This window comes from Dipodomys spectabilis, unplaced genomic scaffold, assembly GCF_019054845.1.
Source record: "Dipodomys spectabilis isolate Male_0828 unplaced genomic scaffold, ASM1905484v1 ptg000069l, whole genome shotgun sequence".
NCBI classification, from domain to species: domain Eukaryota; kingdom Metazoa; phylum Chordata; class Mammalia; order Rodentia; family Heteromyidae; genus Dipodomys; species Dipodomys spectabilis.
The window spans coordinates 26,297,006-26,317,731 of record NW_024870746.1 but is presented as its reverse complement, the minus strand read 5'-3'; the positions used below and the strand labels follow the sequence as shown (position 1 = coordinate 26,317,731).

Here is a 20,726-nt window from a genome sequence, read left to right as displayed (position 1 = left end):
TAACATGCCTCATCCTCACGGCCATCCTGACACATTGCTGGGTGGTGGGGGCCTGGAGGGAAGGCAGGCCGTTCTTTGAATTACAGATGGCATGCTGTTTAGCCCCAGGAAAGTTCTGCTCAGACTTGAGTATGTCCCTAGCTGGTCTGCTTTCGTTGGGGTTAGGTTTCCACCCCAAACATGTGTTTTTTGTTTTTAAAAGCTTTGTGCAAGCTCCATTCTGGGTTGCAGGTCTTTGAGACTGGAGTCCACCTGCAGTTGCTGGCTCTCCACTAAAAACTCCCAATTTGACCTCTCAAAACGTGGCTTTTCTGTTTCTTGAGACTGAATTCCCACACATCAGTAAGAGTCTCATGAGCTTTCCTGCCTGGGCTGGCTTTGAACTGCGATCCTCAGATCTTAGCCTCTGGGGTAGCTAGGATTACTGTACTTGCCTTTTTGAGAAGGAATCTGTGCTAAACACTCTCCCTCACTACTCACGGAGGGAGTGGCCATCGCCTCCCAGGACGGCTATTCCTGCTACAGCACACAGGAGGAAAAGGGGTTCTGTGGCTGGCAGTGGTGAAATATGGATGGCTCATATATCTTCAGGGGATGGGAGGACCAGGGGAGGAGCTGGGTAGGCAGGGTCACCCCCAGGGGGTCCTGGACCTGTGTGAAAGCCAGAGAGGTGGAGGTTCATCATCAACCCCAGACACCTGAGCCCAACCTGCTCTGGCTCTATCCCTCCCACAATGTAGAGCGATGCTGACCTCCACCTCCAATCTGTATCTCAGCTCAGGTCTCCCCCTTGGAGTGGATGATAGATGCTGCTTGACTGATGGGTAAATTGAGAACAGCGACTCACTGGAGACTGCACAGCTAGTAGAGCAGGACCTAGAACCAACAGTTAGCTCTTCAGCTCTGCCAAGTGCTCTTTCTACCTCACCTAATGATCCTCTGGTCTTGGCCCCAAGGGACAGCACCTGGTATCCCCCCCATCCTTCCCCCTTCCCCCATCCCTCCTCTTCCCCCCCCTCCACTGCACCAGAGACTCAAAAGAAATGATATACTCTTCCCAGAGCACAGCTCTGGAGAAGGACCCCATCTTATTAGCTGGGTTTTCAAACAGGTTGGTTTAACACCCCCTCCCCCCTGGACCCCACCCCTGTCACTGGGCATTGACAAGCGTGGGAGGAGGAAGGGGTGAAGAGAGAGTTTCAGCTTCTTTTGCTCAAATCTGTGGAACTCACCAGTTACCTAACAGGTATACACAAATGAATCAACTCCACTTCAACAATCCTTGGTAAGAAGATTCCAGGGTGGGAGAGTATGTGTGTATGGCAGAAGGGGAGGTGGGGGTGAGCTGGGCCTCAGGTGCCCTTTAGAGATGAGGGTGGGTGGCTCCAATCACCTGCTCCCTGCGCCCAGCAGGGCCAGCCTCGCTCGATGGAGGGCCGTTAGGAAATCAAGTCGAAATGAAGAGTGTGGAGTCTTGAGTCACACAGGACTTCTGCCAAGGAGAGGGCTGGGAGGCAGAGGATGCAAAGGCCGGGTGCTTGCTTGCAGGGTGTGGGTGTGGAGCGCTGGCAGAATGTCACTCAGTGTGCCTGAGGGACTGACGAGAGGAAGCAAGTCCGCCAGAGAAGCCGGGGAAGGAAGGAGTCAGCCCTTGCTAGTCTGTCCTAAGGCAGGTTTGCAGTTTTGTTGTGTGAGGAGGTGCAGAATTCGTGTTCCCCCTGAAGCCAGAAGTGAGAGCTGTCTTTCTCTCACTTTCTCCTGCCAGATACTCAGGCCGCAGAAAACACCCAGGGGGTGCAGTTTCTGACCCTTCTCCGGGTAGAATGTCTCTCTAGGTATCCTGAGATCCAACCAGGGAGCAACGTGGCACTGGTGTCCCCCAGTCTGACTCATCCCTTCCCTAATGGAGGTGTGTGTGTGTGTGGGGGGTTGCTTTTCTTGCATGGCTGCTGAGTTCTCAGGTTGGAATCTCTGCAGGGACCACGAGGGTTGGACCCCCAATGGGCATTATTAGTGCCCGTGGGCTAAAACTGGCAGGAAGTGACCAGGGGCAGGCTAGGAGCAGAGTGGGAAAGATCCCCGTGGGGCTGGGTCCTTTACTGTAATGCTCGGGAACTGAAGTGCTGTTGTGGAACTACCTTCTATTTCCGAGCCTGTCTCTTTCTCTGGAATACAGTACAAGGATTGGACTAGATACCTTAAGGTTTAGGTGCTGTGAGGAGGAGGAGGAGGTGGAGGAGGAGAAGGGGAAGAAGAAGAAGAGTAGTAACGGGGCCCCTGGGTGTGAGACCCACAGAAGGTTTTGGAAACACTCCCCTCCCCCCCTCCACCCTGAGCCTCGGTGATCTCATCTGCAGAATGGAAATCGCTAACAGACTAAAAGGCTGTTCTAAAAGATGGATGAGAAAGGATTCTAATGACTCAGAATACAGCCCGCGGAATAATGAACGCGGGGAGGCTGCAGGGACCGGGTTTCTAGCGAGAGCAGGTTTGCGGGGGAGGAGAGGGTGGGGAGGCGGCGGCCCGGGGTCCAGCGAGGGCTCTGGGAAGTCAGGGAGGGTTCGCTCCGGGGTCCAGCAGGTGGGATGCTGCGCTGGGGCCAGCCCGGACTGGCCGCCGCCGCGCGCGCGCGCGCGCGCGCGCCGCATTGGGAAGGAAGGGAGGCGACTCCAGGAGGCTGCACCGCGGCACAGCCCCGAGGTCGGAGTCGCCCGTCAGACCCTTCCCGCCTCCCCCCACCCCGAGGCTCCCCAGCTTTCCTCGCACGGGATCACTTCCTTTGTTTGGAGGGAGGTGGGGCGGGAGGAGACGGAGGGCGCGGAGGGAGGGGCCCGCGGGTGCCGCCGCCGCCCCCGCCCCTCCCGAGTGTCACTCAGCTCCCGCGCCGGGGGCGAGGAGGCGCGGGCGCCGGGCGGGGACCCCGCCGCCTTTCCATCCCCCCCCGCCCCGCCCCCCGACCTGGATTCTCCAGGCATCCCCGCCGGGGAGCGGCGGCCGAGGGCGTCGAGGGGTGCGGGGGGCGCGTGCCCCGAGCCCCAGCGCGGCCAGCCGCGGTGTGACCTTGGGTAAGTCTGTGCCTCCGCGCGTCCCCGGGGCTCAGGGGACGCGGGTCTGAAGCGATTGGGGCGGGGTGGGCTGGACAGGCAAGGGGCCCCCGCCGAACCGGAGCGGGACCGGGAGGCGGCGGGGCGCCCCGCAGCGCGTCAGGCCGGGTGGGCGCGGGGGGCGCGCGCGCTGCTGTGGCTGGAGAGTGGGAACTCGCCGCCGCCCGGCCCGGGGCTGGGCTTCGTTTTCCCCTCCACCCCCCCAAACCTAAGCCTGCTCCCCGAGTCCCAGGTGAGAAACGGGGGCGCTACCTCTTTAAAAGCGTCCGGGGCTGAGCCTCGGCCGCACCATGTGATTGCTTTGAAAGGCCGGGCCGGGCGCGCTGCGGCGGGAGCTGCGGGACGATGCCCGGCGCCCAGCCCTGCCCGGCGGCGGCGGCGGCGGCGCGGCCCCGGAACTCCGGCCCGCACCCCGCACCGGCAACGTGGGGCGCGGCCTCGGAGACCCCGGGCCATCCAACAGGCGGGATGGTGAGCTGCCGGCATCTGCCGGTTCTGGGGACCGGGGTGGGCAGCGCCGGACGCGGGGGACCCGGGCGGAGTGTGGAGGTGTGTGCTGGGAGCAGCCGCTCACCTGACGGAGCGGCCGGGGCGCGGGGGCGCGGGGGCGCGGGGCTGTTTATAAGTGGCTGCGTGGAAACCTCCGGGGATGTTGAGGGGAGGGGACAGAGGTCGGGAGCGGAGCTGGGGCTGCGTGTCCTGGCCAGCCTGGGCAGGCGCGGGGTGTCCGAGTGGAACGCATCTCTGCAGGGCAGCGCCCGGGGCCGCCCAGGCTGGCCTCCCCACCGCGGGCTTCCTCCTCACAGGTGCTGGCCTTGGGCCCTGGGGCTCCTGTCCGCTGATGTGCCCAGCCCATACCCCTTCCCCACCATGCCACCCACCATCACGGCCTTCCAGGCCGCCTACATCAGCATCGAGGTGCTCATCGCTCTGGTCTCTGTGCCCGGCAACGTGCTGGTGATCTGGGCGGTCAAGGTGAACCAGGCTCTGCGGGATGCCACCTTCTGCTTCATTGTGTCCCTGGCGGTGGCTGACGTGGCCGTGGGCGCGCTGGTCATCCCCCTGGCCATCCTCATCAACATCGGGCCACAGACGTACTTCCACACCTGCCTCATGGTGGCGTGCCCTGTCCTCATCCTCACTCAGAGCTCCATCCTGGCTCTGCTGGCCATTGCTGTGGACCGCTACCTCCGCGTCAAGATCCCGCTCAGGTGAGTGGTGAGCAGCCCCAGGTACTTGCCCTGGTCGTCCTGGCTGGGTCCAGTGCCAGCTAGAGAGGCTTAACGGTAGCACATCAGAACTGAGGCAGACAGGTGTTCTCTGGCCATCATGCCTCCGCCTCACTCTGCCTTTCTGGGCTCTGTGCCCTGGTGCCAGTCAGAGCTGCTGCTGGAGAAGCAGAAGGGGGCTGGGTGGATGGAGAACTGGGCTCTGACAGTGTCCAGGACCTCAGCCCCAAGCTGCTGCAGCCAAGACACCAGAGCTGCCTGTTGGGCTCCGAGTGAAGGTGGAGCGTTGGAGGAGCCACCAACACAGGGTGGTAGTGAGTGCTGGGTGGGGTCAGGTGGCGCTCTATCAGTCCCAGGGACAAGACCAGGGGCTGCGATCTCTAGGGACGGGTGAGGATGGCACACTAGGGCCAGGGGGCGGCTGCTTTTTCAGCCAGACCAGGCAGACACCCTTTAGCTGGCTTGTTCTCCAGGTGCCAGCCAGCTCCACTCTCTGAGGCTGTCCCGCAGAGCCTTGCCTGCTGATTACCGCTGCCCAGCTCCCTCTTAGGTGATCTGTATTAGCAGCAGGGTGGAAAATGCCGGGGCCTGTGCCTCATTCTCCGGTATGCTGCAAACCTGTCTCAGCTGGCCACAATAGAGGAGCTTGCATCTCTCTAGGCAGTCATAGGGTGGGAGGCCTGATGGTGGCTCTTCTCAGTGTGGGTGTCCCTCTTTCCTGGGGCTCCCTGCCCGGGCCTGGCAGGCCAGACTCTCGTCACCAGGCAGTGCCTGGGCCGCTAAAGTGCCAGCAAGTGCCTGGGCACGCTGCCAGGAGCTAGCCCTGCTGTGGGACACTCGGTGAGAGTGCCTGCCTTCTCTTTACATTCTTGTCACTAGTAGATTCTTTTTCCAGTGGGGAGCTCTGGCCATCTCTCGCACCTGCCATCTCATCCCAGTACAGCGTCCTAGCTTTGGTATCTGGGACGTGGTGCGTCTGGTCTCACTTGGCAGCTTGCCTCCGCCGGCCTAGGTACTCCCGTCCTTCCTGTGGTCACATGTGTGCATGTGTAACTTTTCCCAGCCTCTCTTTGTGCCTCTTTTCCCTTCATGGGCCTGTAGTCTCAGGCCTTGCTTGGCCCCACAGTTGAAGTGGTCTCTGTCTATCAGATGGGCTGGGGCTCAGAGCCCCACCATCATAAGCATAGCCATACTGGGAACATAGGAGGATGGGCAGATGGAGGAATGTTTCTCTAGAAATTCTGCCTGCTGAGTGAGCGCCAAAGAGAACCAGAGGCCCTGTCCCGATGTGACAGAGGTCACAGATGCAGAATGCACCCTCAGTGCCCTGGGGGATGGGACAGAAAAGGCCGTGCTGGGAAGAACTGCAGTTCCCTCCTCCAGGAGGCGATTATTTTGGGAGTTTGGGGATCTAAGTGGGTGTCTTTGAGGGCCAAGGCCAGGACTCAGGTTGTGTCTTGGCTTGAATCTTTGCTACCAATTCCTGGCTGTGTGGTCTTGGAAAAGTCACGGCTTTAACCTCTTTAAATTTTAATTTCCTTATCTATAAAAAGAGGACATTAATAATAATATAACTGGCTGGGGCAGTATTATACCTGATATATTTTATGCAGGCCCTAAGAGGTAGGTTTATGTTAGTCTTATAATAATAATAATATAATATAATAATAATAATAATTATTATTATTACGCTCAAAATAGGACTGGATATGCAAGACCTGTCTCCCCTTGACCCAAACAGTCATGTTCTTCTACGGACATATAGACATATGCACATGCACACGCGCAGATGAATGCACACAGGCACACACTAATACAAGCACATTACAAGGAGGTGTCAAAGCCCTGGGAAGTTCTACCTGTACATGTTTCTTTCCCCTGGTGGACTGTTGGTGCCTCAAAGGTGATGGCCACATCTTATCTGCCTCTCTAGTGTCCAGCTCAGTGTCTATCTAACCCTGCCACTCAGTAAGCATTGCTTGAAACATTGTTTTAGAGCCCTCAGATGAGTCAGGTGTCCAGCCTCTAGCTTTCTTGCTGTTGACTAGACCTGTCCTTCATTCTACCCCAGGCCCCTGTCCACTGTACCATGCAGCTCAGTGTGGCTCTTTTACCAGTGTGCCTGCCAGCACCTCGCCCTGTGGAAAGGAGCTTTGCTCCTTAATTAGAGGTCTAACTCCTCAAGCAGGAGTCCTGGTCACTCAAGGCCCTGGCCTGTCACTGCCCAGGAACCCTGTAGGAGGAACAGCATGCTCTCCCTCCTCCTCCACCCCCAGGCATCTGGAGTCAGTGGTAGGCTGGGTCTGTGACCCACAGGCTCCTGGCTCCCTGCCCTGCTATACTAGTCAAAGATCCGTGTGGCCCTGGGCTCAGAGAGCAACCACTAGGCATTGGTGAGGCGTGCTGGGCATCTGGACACAGGGGTCACCTGGGTCCTGGCCAAACCTGGTATGGAGGTATGGGCTGGTTAGTCAACCACAGATTTTATTTCCTTCTACCTGGCAGGAAGCCAAGAAAGAAAATAGGTTCATATCATGCAAGTGTGATCCACTTGTAAACTTAAAAAGAAAATGTTCAATCGGTTGATTCAGCAGGGAGTGAATTACACATAATTTGTATATTATTTGCATAGCCCCTCCCCATGCTTGGTAACTGTAATCTTATTCCCCTCACTCCTAGTTCTATGGACTCCTCATCTTTCACACACACACACACACACACACACACACACACACACACACACACACACACACACCCTCCCCGCCCAGAGCTCCAGAGCTTTCTTGGCTGCAGTCTTTGGTAATTTGCTGTCCACTCTAGGGAGCTTTTGTCCAGAGCCTTCTCTGTGGAAGAGACCCAGCAAGGATTGCTCATGGCAAGGATGGGTTGGAGTGACGTGAAGGTGTGGTGGGTATTTGGGAGTTAGTCAGATCTGAGTTTGGAACTTGCCCTGTTACGAGCTGGCTGTGCAACTTTGGACAGTTAGTTAACCTCCCGGAGTGTTTTCCCTCTGCCATATGTGAAGGGGTTAGAGTGTAAGTCAAGACGGCTCCTTTTGGCTCTAAACACTTTGTAGCACTTCCTTGATTCCTGCCAGTGCTGTCTTGGGATCCTGGCAGGGTTTTGTGTTATGTTTTTCAGCTCTTAGTGATTATGTGCTGGATGCAATACTACTTAAATATATATATATATTTAAATTTATTTATATTTAAAATATGTTAAAATTATATATATATACACTTAAATATATATTTAAATTTATTTATATTTAAAATATGTTAAAATTATCTTTTGTGTGTGTGTGTGGGGGCACTGGTGGGGCTTGACCTTAGGGCCTGGGTACTGTCCCTTAGTTTTCTCTCAAGGCTGGCACTCTACCTATTGAGCTGCAGCTCCACTTCTGGCTTTTCTTTGCTGGTTAGAGATAAGAGTCTTACAGACTTTCTTTCTGAGGCTGACTTCTAACTGTGATCTTCAGATTTCAACCCCCCGAGTAGAGGTAGGAGCCACCTGCCCCACTATTTTATCTCATGCAATGGATACCTGGTGGTAGTAGAGTTTATTATTCCCACTATATAGATAAGGCTTAGGGAAACTCGGGTCTGAGGCTCAGAAGTTTAGTAATTTGCCTAGACAAGCCACTTGTTTAGAGCAGTCAGGTTTGACTCCAGGACCTGTAACCAGACACCTTTAACTTATATGCCCTGGTGAGTCTTGCATCAGCCCAAGCAGCTGTAGGATTTCTGCAAGTTTCCTACAGCCGTCACTGCCTCTGCCATCTGCTCAGCCCACACTTAGCACCTCCCCCCACCTTCACGCCACTGGGCAGTGCAGCCCCTGGCAAGCCCTGCCTTTGCCCACAGCTGGAGCCCTGCCCAACCAGGCTGCTGACCCAGAGAGGCATGGCGTGGGGTGGGGAAGGCCTGATGTGCTGGGCTGAGCTAGGTCAGGGAAATAAATAGGGTAGATTAGGGTGTTTGGTTATTTATTTATTATGCCAGTATTGGGGCTCAAACTCGGGGCCTGGGCACTCTCCCTTTGTTGTTGTTGTTGTTTTGCTTAAGCCTGGTACTTTACTACTTGAGCCATAGCTCCACTTCTAGCTTTTTACTGATTAATTGGAAATAAGGGTCTCACAGCCTTTCTTGCCCAGGCTGACTTTGAACTACCATTCTTAGATCTCAGTCTCCTGAGGAGCTAGGATTATAGATGCAAGCCTCTGGAGCTTGGCTGAGTGTTTGCTTTTAGGCTACTGTAAGCCTCTCCATGCTGGGCTTTTCTTGACAATCAAAGTGTCCTGTGTAGTGTATGTGCGGTCTCTGGGTGCAGGGACAGTCATTCCGCTTCCAGGAGAGGTGACTGTCTCCAGAGCCTCTGTCTAAGGGTGCATCAGTTATAGGTTGAGGCAGAAGAGCAGCAGGAAGAAGCCTTGAGCCAACCCCTCCTGCTTGAAGACTGGTGAGGAAACAGAGGCTCAGGAGGCTGGGAGATTCTCAAAGGAAGGTCACGTGGCTGGGAGCTCTGCTTCTCCCAATGTAGATTCTTACCCTTACCTCTAAAGCCAATAGCTGGAGCAGGAAGAGCCACTACCAACTGCTGGGGGCTGAAAAAAGAAAATTTCCATCTCAGGTGGTTCAGTGAGCAAATTGGTGGACTTGGCAGGGCTGGGATGGAGGGCATGTTGGAATAAAAAAACATCTTTTCGGTTTGAGTTGGAGCATCATCTGTGGGGACTGGGTTTAGGACCAGGCTGAGCCTAGGTATGTGGGCTTGGGGAGCAGAGGTGTGTGGATGCATTTCAGAGGTGTTGGGATGGCTTCAAGGAAGCCTCAGTGTGTGTGTGTGTGTGTGTGTGTGTGTGTGTGTGTGTGTGTGTGTGTGTGTGTGTGTGTGTGGAGAGGTGGGGGTGGACAATCTGGCCAGATGTGAGCTGTTTGGAAGCAGGCAATGATGGATTTGAGGACTTAAGAATCTCTTTCAATCTTAGGGCTCTGGGCTGCTGCTGCTTCCTAATATTTGGTGTTTATTTCTGAGCAGAAAAGCAATCCAGGTCGATTGTGAGAAATGTAGAAAGAACGAGGGTGCTGAAATCACCAGCCCTTCCCCAACCTACAGAGAACTCCTGGGAACATTTTGGTGCTCCAGAAACAGTCTCCACACATGTGTGTATATATAGATACATTATTTTTGCATATGGAGAGCATCTATATCTGGTTTTATGTCCCATTTTAATCCACTTAAACATTATATTCTAGACAATTCTGTGTGTCACCCAAAATTATTTTCTAAGGACTTTTATGATGACATAATATGGGGTTGTATTATTATTCACCTTTCAGGTCTCAGCTAAAATAGCCTCTCCTCAGAGAACCCTCCCTCCCCGCTTCCCCCAGCCAGCTTCTTCTTCTTTTTTTATTAGTTGTTCAGATTGGATTTATTCCTCATGCCTCATTACTCTTGGCCCATGGGGTTTTCTATTCATGTTTCTCTTTCTGGGCTTGGTAAGCTACAAAGAGCCAAGATCACGTTTGCTTACATTCTCAAGCACCCCCAGGTCTGGCACAAGTACACAGGCTGTAAGCATTTTTGGAGTAAATGAACATTTGAATATCGCATTTATTCACCGGTGGCTGCATTGATTGTTGTTGAACTTTCTTATTTCCTCTTTCAGTAGTGCGAGGGATTGAACTTGAACCCAGTCCTTCTGCTTTGTTTTTCAGATAGAGTCTGGAGCTTTTGCTCAGACAAGCCTCCAGCTTCAGTCTTCCTAGCTCTGCTTCGCCAGTAGCTGGGATTACAGTGTGTGCTATCATGCCCATCCAATCTTTTGTGATCACACACACACACACACACACACACTCACACACACACACACACACACACACACACACACACACACACACACACAGCCCTAACCTCAGTGGTTCACATTGTTCCCAGGGTCAGAGCCAAGATCAAGAACTCAAGGTTGGGCTTCCAGCTTTAAGATTTTTCATGAGGCTAAATAGTTCCCAATCCTTCCATTCTTTCTCGCCTCTCTCCCTCTCTCCCTCTTTCCCATTTCCCACACTGTAAATCTCCAATGGGGCATTAGGCATCCCCTAGTCCATTTGCCCGCCTGTCTAGGGCTAGGGGGCTGTCCAGGCCTGGAGGCTGGTCCTTATTATCTATTTCCATTCCCCGAGGCCTAAGCATCCCATTTCCTAGCCTCAGGCGTGGCGGGCTGGGTGGAGAGTGGAGGGCTGGGAGTGTGGCGCGTCTCAGGGGGTCTCATTTGGCAGGCAGGCACGGATGCAGAGGGCAGAAGGAAGGCGGCTGACACACTGTCCTTGGCTGTGTGAGTCACACCTTCAACTTCAGCCTTCTTTACTTGAGCCCAACAGAGGGTCCAAGTTGCAGACTGGCCTGGGGGGATTGAGAAGGAAGGATGGTAGTTGGGTAACTTGGCATTCTTGCCACCTCCCATTTTTTATATGTGTGCCAGTAACGGGACTTGAACTCAAGGCCTCTTACTCTCACTCGGCTCTTTTTCTTTTCTTTCTTTCTCATAGCTGGCACTCTACCACTTGAGCTATATCGTTACTACTGGCTTCTTTTTCTAGTTAGTTGGAGGATAACAATCCCCTAGATTTGTCTGCCTAGGCTGGCTTCAAACCTAAATCCTCAGATCTCAGTCTCTTGAATAGCTTGGAGTACAGGTGGGAGCCACCAGCACCAGCGTCATGTCCTCTTTAAAATTATGGACTTGATGGGAAAGGCGATGGGAGCGGTAACATGGGGATCCCCAAGGAAGAAGACATTGGGGTACCTTCTCTTACTTGGATCCTTGACCTTCCAGTGTTCTCTTAGCTGGATCACAGAGAGGCATGGAGTCAGGGGCCAGTGGCATCCACTTAATAATTTCATAAGCATGCTTTGAACACCTGCTGTATGCCTGGAGACAGATGCACAGCCCACTCCAGCCTCTTCCTCTCTCTGGAGCTCTTACCTGCTCTTGAGATGATAGATTTCTGCAGACCAAGGATGTCAACAAGAGATTCCTAAGCTGCTCATGGTGGGAATAAGGACAGCAGGAGGCTGGTGCCTGACGGGTTGCAGTCAACACTGGGCTGTGCAGCTGGGCCCTGCTCCACTCCTGTCCGCTATGCCTCGGGACATGCAGAAGAGGCCTCCAGATTGTCTTCCTGCCCCCTGCTCCCAGAACTTCTCTGCCCTCTGGGAAAGATGAGCATCTGGTCACTCTGTTTGTCCCCAGGTGGGACCCTAATGTAGACAGATCCATTTGCTCATTTGTTTCTTTATTCCACAAATACTCATGGAGTGCAACAGATTCATTAACAAAACAGATCCTCATGGAGCCTGGACTCTGATGGGCGGGAGGACGGATACCAAACAATAAACGCAATGCTTAAATTATATAGAATGTTCGAGGGTAAACGTGCAATTGCTACAAGCAAGGACACTGGCATTGGGAATGCCAGGTTGGGGTTGGGAAGAAAGCTGCAACCTTTAATAGGGTGGACGGATGGACAGCTTCAGAGAGAGGGCACCGCCATGAGCACGTGCAGAGACTCATGAGCATGAGCGGAAGGTGAGGGGACAGCCACACAGATATCAAGAGGACACTGTGCAGGGGAAATCACAGAACAAAAGCCCGAGGGCAGGAATGTACTTGAAGTGTTAGCCAGAAGGCCTGCATGGCTGGGCTGGATGATAGACAGTGGTTGGAGATAATGAGCCAGGGTCTCAACATGGCTTTGGAGGCCTCTAAAAAGGACATGGGTTTCACTCTGAGGGAAGTGGGGGTGCCAGGGCAGGCCTTGGAGCGGAGATGTGGCATCACGTGGCTTAGGTTTCAAAGGCTCAAGGAGCCTGCAGCGCTGGCAGTGTGTTTTAGGGCTAGGGTTGCAGGCTGGAGACTGGGTAGGAGCTACAACCACCGCTTAGGGGAAGGACACAGGAAGCTTGAGTCCGCCTGGCAACAGAGGAAGAGGTGGCGAGTGATTTATTCTGGGATGTGCATTCCTAAATTTTACCTTTGAGGCAGAGTCTCCCTGTGGAACCCCGGCTATCCACAAACTTGATCCTCCTGCCCCAGCCTCCCGAGTGCCCTAAGAAAATTTACCCCGCCCTTTTTTTTTTTTTTAGCTTTTTATTCTTTTTCTTTAGACAGAATTTTCACACATCCAAGGTACATCTTGGGCAGATGGTTTTATAGGGCCTGAGCACTGTCCCTTAGGTTTTTGTTTTTTTGCTCAAGGCAGTGCTCCAGCACCTGAGCCACAACTCTACTTCTGGCTTTTTGCCAGTTAATTGGAGATAAGAGTCTCTTGGATTTGTCTATTTGCACTGGCTTCAAACAGTGATCCTCAGATCTCAGCCTCATGAGCAGCTAAGGTTACAGGCATAAGCCACCGGCACAATAATAATTGGATAAATATTTTTATGATATATAATAGATGCCTAAATAACCACCAACCAAACCAATGTTTGGAACATTCCAAAAGGGTCCCCTGTGTCTGATTTTTATCCTCCTGCATTGATTTTGCTTGTTCTTAAGCTTTTCTAGATGGAATCCAGCAGGATGTAACCTTTTGTGTCTGGCTTCTGAAGCCCTAGAAAGTTACAGCTATGATTCATCCATGGGTCTGTGTGAAGCAGTGGGTTTTTTTTTCTCTTGCTCTTGTTAGAATTTCACTGAGTGAATGCCGTATGATCTGTTCAGGGAGTCAAAGGATTTGCTTGTGGATTGGATGTGAGAGTTTAGCTATAGATTGAATGTGAGAAAGAAGAGTCACCGCTTGTAGACCTAACCAACTTGGAGGCTGGGTTGGCATCATCCAAGCTGGGCAAGGCTGAGCAGGTGGTGCGGGTTTGGAAAGCAGTAGAAGTGTGGGTTTAGGCACACTGAGTGTGGAGTGTCTGACAGATCCCTCGGTGGAGCTTTGAGCTGGCAGTTAGATAAACCAGGATGGAGTTCAGAAACCTAAATGCAGGAGCCTCTGTTGTGTAGGTGGGCTTGAAATCTGAGGGGCCGGATGAGATTCCACCAGAGGAGAAGGAAGAGGACCAAGGGGAGCACTGAGGAGTCGAGATAGGGAGGAACCACCTGCAAAGGAGACTAAAGGAGAGTCCAGATGTGGGACAGAAACCCAAAACCCAACATGTGGTGTCCTAGAAGTGAGGGGTAGAAGGGATATCAAGAAGGGGCAAGACATGGGCTCCTTCAAATACTGCCAGTAGATGCTAGGAGAGATATGACTGAGAATTGATGCTGGATGTAGCTAGACTGTGGCAGCTAGGGCAGTGTTTGTGGAGGGGGGGTGGGCAGAAAGTCAGTTCAGAGAAGGCTCAGGAGAGAAGAGGAATGAATGGAGTTGAAGGCAGTTGGTACAGATTACTCTTTTGAAGAATTTTGTTGTAAAGAGAGCCTGGTAACAGGGGCAGTTGTGGTCAGAAGGGGGGTGGGAACAAGGCGCTGTGCTTGGTCTTGACTGTGAATATAGGAGAGTGGTTAGCAGATTTGTGTGCTGATGGACATGATCCAGCAGCAAGGAGCAAGAGAATTTGGTGTGTAGGCAAGTGGGGTTGGATCTAGTGGGGGCCTGGCTTTGGATAGGACTCTGGAGGCTCTCCTGTGGGTCAAGCCAGGTCTGCATGCAGAAGCCAGCAGGTGAGATTCTCCTCTGACTGCTTTAGTTTTCCCGGAAAGTGGAGAACAAGGACAGCAGCCAAGAGCAGCAGGAGGTGTTGTGGTGTGCAAGTGTGAAACATTAATCCTCTAGGAAGTGGAAGAGTGACTAGACTCAGGAGGTCTAGTATAATTGGGGTCTAGTATAATTGAGGTGCCTCCCCCCCAAGCTCTCAAGGGTGAGCTTAAAGTGTTGTTGTTTTTTTTAATCAAGGGCCTGGTTCAATTATACTAAGTTTATTCTTTTGTTCACTCAGATTTACCAGATTTATGATAGGATAAGGATGTCTTGTGGTCAGAGTTTGACTCTGATCCCTGCCTTCACGGAACTTAGAGGCTAGTTGAGAGAAAGCCAGTAGACCTCTAATCAGACAGGGAGTTACAATTAGGATTTGAATATATTCTTTTTGTTTTGTTTTGGTGTTGATACTGAGGCTTCAGCTCAGGGTCTCATCCTCTGGCTTGGATTTGTTTGCTCAAGGTTGGCTGTACTTCCAGCATTTTCTTGGTTCATTGGAGATAAGAGGCTTGTGGACTTTTCTGCCCAGTCTAGCTTTGAACACAGATTCTCAGATCTCAGTCTCCTGAGTCTCCTGGGATTACAAGTGTGAGCCACCAGTGCCCAGCTTAACATTGCGATTTGAGAAGTATGTGAGGAAGGGCGCCATCTTGATAGTCTCTGTAACCGGCCCTAGATGGGATTCTCCAAAACCTTGTGTTGACATCCAGAGAGATCTTCAAGGGTCTGAGGACCTAGATAAGGCCTTTGTGGTTCATCACCAAGAGCTCAAATTTTATTCTAAGTGCTTTATGAAGCCCTAAATGGCTTAAGCAGGGAATGACACAATTCAAATTGCATTTTAAAAGGGCAAAAGTCCTGAACAAAATATTAGCAAATCAAATCCTGTGATATAAAGATGATATACTACCACCCAAATGGCTTACTCGGTAGAAGCAAGGGCTGTTTAGCATTTGAAAGACCTCAGTCAGTGTGTAATTCCTGGCATTCACCTGGGAAGGCCAGTCTGTCTGCTGTGTAGAGGACAAGTGCATAGGGGGACAAGAGGACCTGGGAGACTAGTGAGGGCCGTGCTGGGGACTGGCATGGAGTTGGAGGAGGAGAGAACTGGAAGGATTGCTGGTCTGTGACAGTCAACCAAGAATGAATGAGCTGAAGAGTAGGCATGAGAATCAAATGCTGCTCTGTGGTTATGGTTGAGTCCCTGGGGATGGTGGGGCCATTGCTGGGAGTGGAGAGAGAAGAGGAAACTGTCAGGAGATCGGGCTCCTCAGATGTATGAAGTGGAGGTAATGCGATGGTAGGCCCACCAGGGGTCTTCTTGCTCACCTCTGTCTCCGTGGGAGGCGTCCTAGAGAACGTCCTGGGCACCTCCAGCGGCTCCATCTGCTCTCTTCCCACCCCACGTCTCAGGCCATTGGCTTCCTCCAGAAAGCAGTACAGTTGGGATTTGCCCTCTAGCAGGATTCATTCAGAATAACTTCAGGAGTTAGATCCCCACCAGGCTCCAAGCCTGTTCATCCTCAGAAATCTCCGAGGGGTCCAGGATAGAAGGTATACCCCTGAACCCCCAGTATTCCCACCTCCCATGACCCCTACATTTCTGGAACATACTCAGTGGTTTGCACCATGGCTTGTATCCTTCCTGCACAACTTTGCCCCCCTATCCTCATCAAGCAGGATCCTCTTGCTGCAGGGCACGGAGTGGCCCAGCTGCAGCTCCTACAACAGAGAGGATGGTTGGTCAATAAGCAGACAGTTCAAGTGCCTGCTCTAGCCCTGCCCTGATGGCAGAGCAGACTGGTTGGGGGAGTCTCAAGGCTGGTATGGGGGGGCACTCTGTGTCCTCACCACCTGGGCTTGCTTATTTACAGCATTCCTTCCTTCCACGCAGAAGCAAAGTCTTTTGCCTTGGGGAGCAGAATGTGCTTTGCAACGCAGTAGGCTGCACTGCTGTTGCGTAAAGTATCCACTATCCATTCCTTCTTCTGTAGAACAGACTTTTCCAGGCCTGGCTTAGCAATAGCATGTGTTAAGGGGCTGACGTCTAGTCAGTACTCAGTGACAAGGGCTGCTACTACTGTTAAATAATGCACAGCTTGGTTTTCATTGACCGCTTGATGCTGTGAGACTTCCCTGACTGCCCTTGGGCATTGGATGCCTGGGGCATTGGTGGCAGGCATTGGATGGCTACTGGACCACCTGCCGCTCTGCTCTTCCTGGTGCTTAGCAGGCGGTTTACTTCATGTGTGTGGAGCTCAGGAATGAAGCAGTGCTTCCTGATAGGAGAGAGTGGCCAGGGAGGGAAGATGCCAGCAGGAGGGTTGAGATTATCATTGCATGTAGGGCAAAGGCAGATGGCTGAATCAGAATTATTTAAGAAAATCATCCCCCAAGGTCAGAGAGGTATAGAGAGGTGAAGGGTCACCCAGGTCTACCCATGAGGTAGAGGGCAAGAATCCTGGGTTCCTGGCTTCCAGCTCAGCCCCCTTCCTAAGATGCCTGTCTATGTCGGGCGAAGAGTTTTGACATCCTCTGCTTCCAGGATGTAAATGGCCTTTTCAGCACTCCTGTCTTCCCCAGGGCCTTGTTCCTGGCAGCTCCCGGAGGGGGGCCGCTGGCCTCTGGAGGGGCTAAATAAAACAAGGGCTCCCCTGAGGGCTGGTGGCCCTGAGTTGCCTCTGAGCAGGAAGCTATTCAGTGTGCTTGGAGCCTTCCAGTGCTTAGCACATATACCTGCCACAGTGTCTTGTCCTCTTTGAGGAGACATGACACCCCCTTACGGGCTGGGATGAGGCTCACGGATAACAGTGTGCAGAGCACCGGCGTCCGCCCCAGGCGCCGGTGACAGCCGGAGAGCGGGGGTTGTGAAGGCACGAAGCCTCACCCGCACCCCTCCTCCCATTATAGGCTGCGTGCTCACACGGCACACTTGTGCTGTGTGTGTGTATGTGTGGGGCTGTTTATAAGTCAAAGAGTAATATTCTAGGCTTCCAGACCTTTTGTTCAACTCTGCCTGCTCACTTCTGTGCGATCCTTGATTCTCCAGGGTCTAGACAAGAGTCCCAGCCTTCTTTCCATCCATTCCTACTGACCCTTGGTGCATCTCCCTGATGATGTGAGCGATCCAGCCACCCGGTGGTTTCTGACAACACCAGTCCTCTCCTCAAGGACAACAGCAGTCCTATCCTCTCGGTGTAGTAGGGAGACAGACATGTGTCCAGCTGCCACGTTGGCAGGAGGCCCGAGCAGTCTGGTCACATGGCCTGAGGTCATTCCCAGCTCCACCCGCCTAACCTGCCATCCAGGCTCACTTTTCCTTTCCACGCCAGTTACTTCCTAACCTTTCCAGACCTCGGAGTTGAGAAAAATGGCACAAGAAAGGGATTTGACTTCAAGGCCATGTCTTCCTCACCCCAACATCCCACCTCTTCATATATGATTGGGGACCCGGGAGAAAGCGGTTCCCCTGTTCTTACCTAATTCCTCTTCATTCTTGAGTACCTGACATTCAGCTCCTGCAGGGAGTTCTCCTATTGCCAGGCTCCCGGGCTCCCTCTCAAATCACACTGGCCTGTGAGCCATTGGAGGGTGGAGTCCGAGCCTGCCCACCTCTGCACCCACAGAATGGCTGGTTTAATGCCAGGCCATCTTGGTATCCAGTGAATTACTGAATGAGCGGTCACAGGGTGAGCATTAAGACCTGTCATTCACTTGGCCCTGTGCTGACTTGTTGAAATGCTTGCACACATTTAGGAAGACACACTAGTATTAATGTTTTATACCAATAGTGCTACCTACCCCCATCTCTACTCACGGATGCTGCGCTCAGAGGGATTAAATGACTTGCTAAACAGTCACACGGCTGCTAGGTGTGACCAGAATTTTTGAATGGGTAAGTGAATGGATGGATGAAAAGATCTGCATTGGAACTTTGACTTCAACACTTCCTGGTGGGTGATCTTGGGTAGATTATGTTCTTCTTTGGGTCTCAGTGTCTAGGATTACAGAATGGGCCTAATTCTGACACCGTGTGAGATGGCATTCTCAGGATGGGAAAGAATGGCTTCATTGTAGGGCACTGAATTGGCTCTGGGTGTGCATGGGAGGGGGTGCCCAGTCCCTTCAGTCTCATCCGGGCCTGCAGCTCATGCAGTACTCGAGGGCTGGCCTGAGGGCCTGGCACTGAGAGGCAGAGAAGCTGATATTGGCTGCAGGGCTGGGCATGCGTGCAGGGAGTAGTGAGACAAAGGCCCTGTGCTTGGAAGTGAGGAAGTTCCGGAAGTGGGTGGTGCCATATACTTGGCCCTGGAGCTACTGTTTAGAGAATGCCTCTTCCCTCTGGGGGTTCCGTGCCATGCTGTCTGCCACCTGCTGCTGTTGTGGACAGCTCCCAGCTGTGGGGAGATGAGTGGTTTGCCCCATCACCACCCAAAGGGAGGGTCCGACTTGACGACTAACCCACCAATCGACCAGAACCAAACCACAAGGCACGGGAGCTATGCCAGGGGTGGAGAGGGAACCCACAGGGGTTCCACGTGCCATTGGTGCTGGGCTTTAACCTTTCAGGGCCCAGGTTGTGCCAGAGCTCTGCACAGGGGTGTAGCCCGCTGTTTCCTCCCACACACCCTTCTCTAGTCTTCCTGCCACAACACAGCCCGAGTCTGAACTCATTCTACCTCAAAGTCCAAAGGAGCAAATGTTCCATGAGGAGAATCAAGGACAGGGAACCTCCTTCCGTACCAGGGAGAGGCTAGGAGATGTGCTTTGCAGCCTGCCTGGTATAGACTTGGGAGTGGGGGATTGGCTGGTGAACCAAGAGGCCTGGACTTTGGAGGGTGATTATGTCCACTTGGACTGGCCACTTCCTTCCTCTGGACCTGCACCTGCGCCCTCATTGCAAATGGACTTATGGTTACAGTGACGTCTCAGGGCTACTCCTGCAAGGATCCGATGCATGGTGTGTGCGGGGTCTGATAGAAAGGAAGGGATGCTCGCAGACATAGAGTCCAGTGTGCACTGGACATGTGGTAGGGTAGGTACAGCATGGCCTTTGCAGTCAGGCTGGCTGAGCAGGTCTTCTGGGCCTGGCTCTGGTACTCCTTGACCATTCTCTTAGAGCCTCAGTTTTCACATCTGTCAAATTGGAATGGTAGTGTTTTGCTTCCTGGAACTGTGTAGAGAAATGTTTATGGAGGGCTGGGAAGGTGGCTTACTGGCAGAGTGTTTGCCTAGCATGCATGAAGCCCTAGGGTTGATTCTGCAGTACCATATCATCAGAAAAAGCCAGAAGGGGTGCTGTGGCTCAGGTGGTAGAGCACTAGCCTTGAGCAAAAGAAGCTCAGGGACAGTGCCTAGGCCCTGAGTTCCAGCCCCAGGACTGGCAAAAACAAAAAAGAAAGAAAGAAAGAAAAAAAGAAATGTATATGGAAACAAATGCATAACCCAATATCTCCCTCCATTATCACAGGCCTTTGTCCTCCCTCTTCCTCCTGCTGCTTGGTGGTAGGGAAGAAGATGGGCGGATGGATAACTGTGTGTGGATGTTTGTTATATGGTTGGAATGGACAGAGCAAACCTCTCACAACGTGCCAAGGCCTTGGAGGTGTGTCTGTGCCTTGCACACAGCTGAAGGCATGGTCGGCTGATGTCAGGTGTGATGCTCTGGCAAGCTGCCTCCGAAACATCAGTTGCGTGCCCTCCCCCCTCCCTTCAGACCTTCAGACAGGCCGCTGCTCTGAGCCACTGCTGCCTTTTATCAGACCTGTGGCTGATAGGAGGATGGAGCCCCTGCTTGCTGAGTATCTCCCCTGGGAGACTTCTTTGCTCACAATTTGATTCTTATTTACGCCTGCAAAGCCACCCTTTTTGCAAATAATGCAATGGAGAACTGGAGGCACAGGGTGACTGGGAAGTCATTACCCCGCTAGTACATTGCGAAACTGAGATTGGAACGAGAGCCTTCCAGATAGCAAGTGAGTAAGATTTGTGATAGGCCACTGTCCTCAGGGATTTCTAGACTGCAGGGAACCCTCCCTGGGAGCTTCCAGGCCCCGAAGGAGACACAGGACAAGATCTTGCAGATAGCCAGAGAAGTCAGTGCTGCTGGGCTAGAAGCCTGACATTTCTGAGGTAGAGACTGCTGGGGGGCTTGGGCATGACGGGGCCTGCCGCCCAGTTTCCTTTAGGCTCTGCCTGCTTCCTCTCCAGCCCCAGAACCTGCGTGTGCTCATTCACACGGCTACCTGGATCACGAGGGCAGGGGAGCTAAATCGGGAGGTGTTGCTAACACCACACTGCAGAAGCAATCCCACGAGGTCCGCGTGGCAGGGAGTGGGGGAGATGGGCCCGGATGTCTGGTGGGGTAAAGTGCTGAGGGTCTCAGTGACCTCTCGCTCCAGGAGAGGGCTTCCTGCCGAGAGAATGGGCCTATGGAAAGGCGACGGGGCTCTGTCTCAGCTCAAATACCAGCCAAGTCAGGGCTCGCGCTGCCCCTCCCTGGGCCTCGACTCTTCTGCCGGTAAAGGCAGCAACAGAACCTGCGTTTTCCTTGCAAGCTGAGGACATCAGGCAGCATCGTCACTTGGCACTGCCCGGTGATGCTGTGCTAGGCACTGTGGAGGCATTGAAGGGCAGCCTTGCCACTCTTCCTTCCGCTGTCCCAGCTTCTCAGCCTCTCCCAC

The 20,726-nt window shown here is 53.0% G+C and overlaps 1 protein-coding gene across 1 annotated transcript in view; it reads left to right on the top strand.

Moving 5' to 3' along the window:
* Positions 1–3,547: 3,547 nt before the first annotated feature.
* Positions 3,548–20,726, top strand: part of Adora1 (adenosine A1 receptor) — a 33,792-nt gene continuing 16,613 nt past the window's right edge. The window contains exons 1-2 of the mRNA XM_042681929.1: positions 3,548–3,575; positions 3,911–4,315. Of these exons, the coding sequence (XP_042537863.1) occupies positions 3,975–4,315 (341 nt within the window). The 5' untranslated portion in view covers positions 3,548–3,575; positions 3,911–3,974. The remainder of the gene's footprint in view (positions 3,576–3,910; positions 4,316–20,726) is intronic.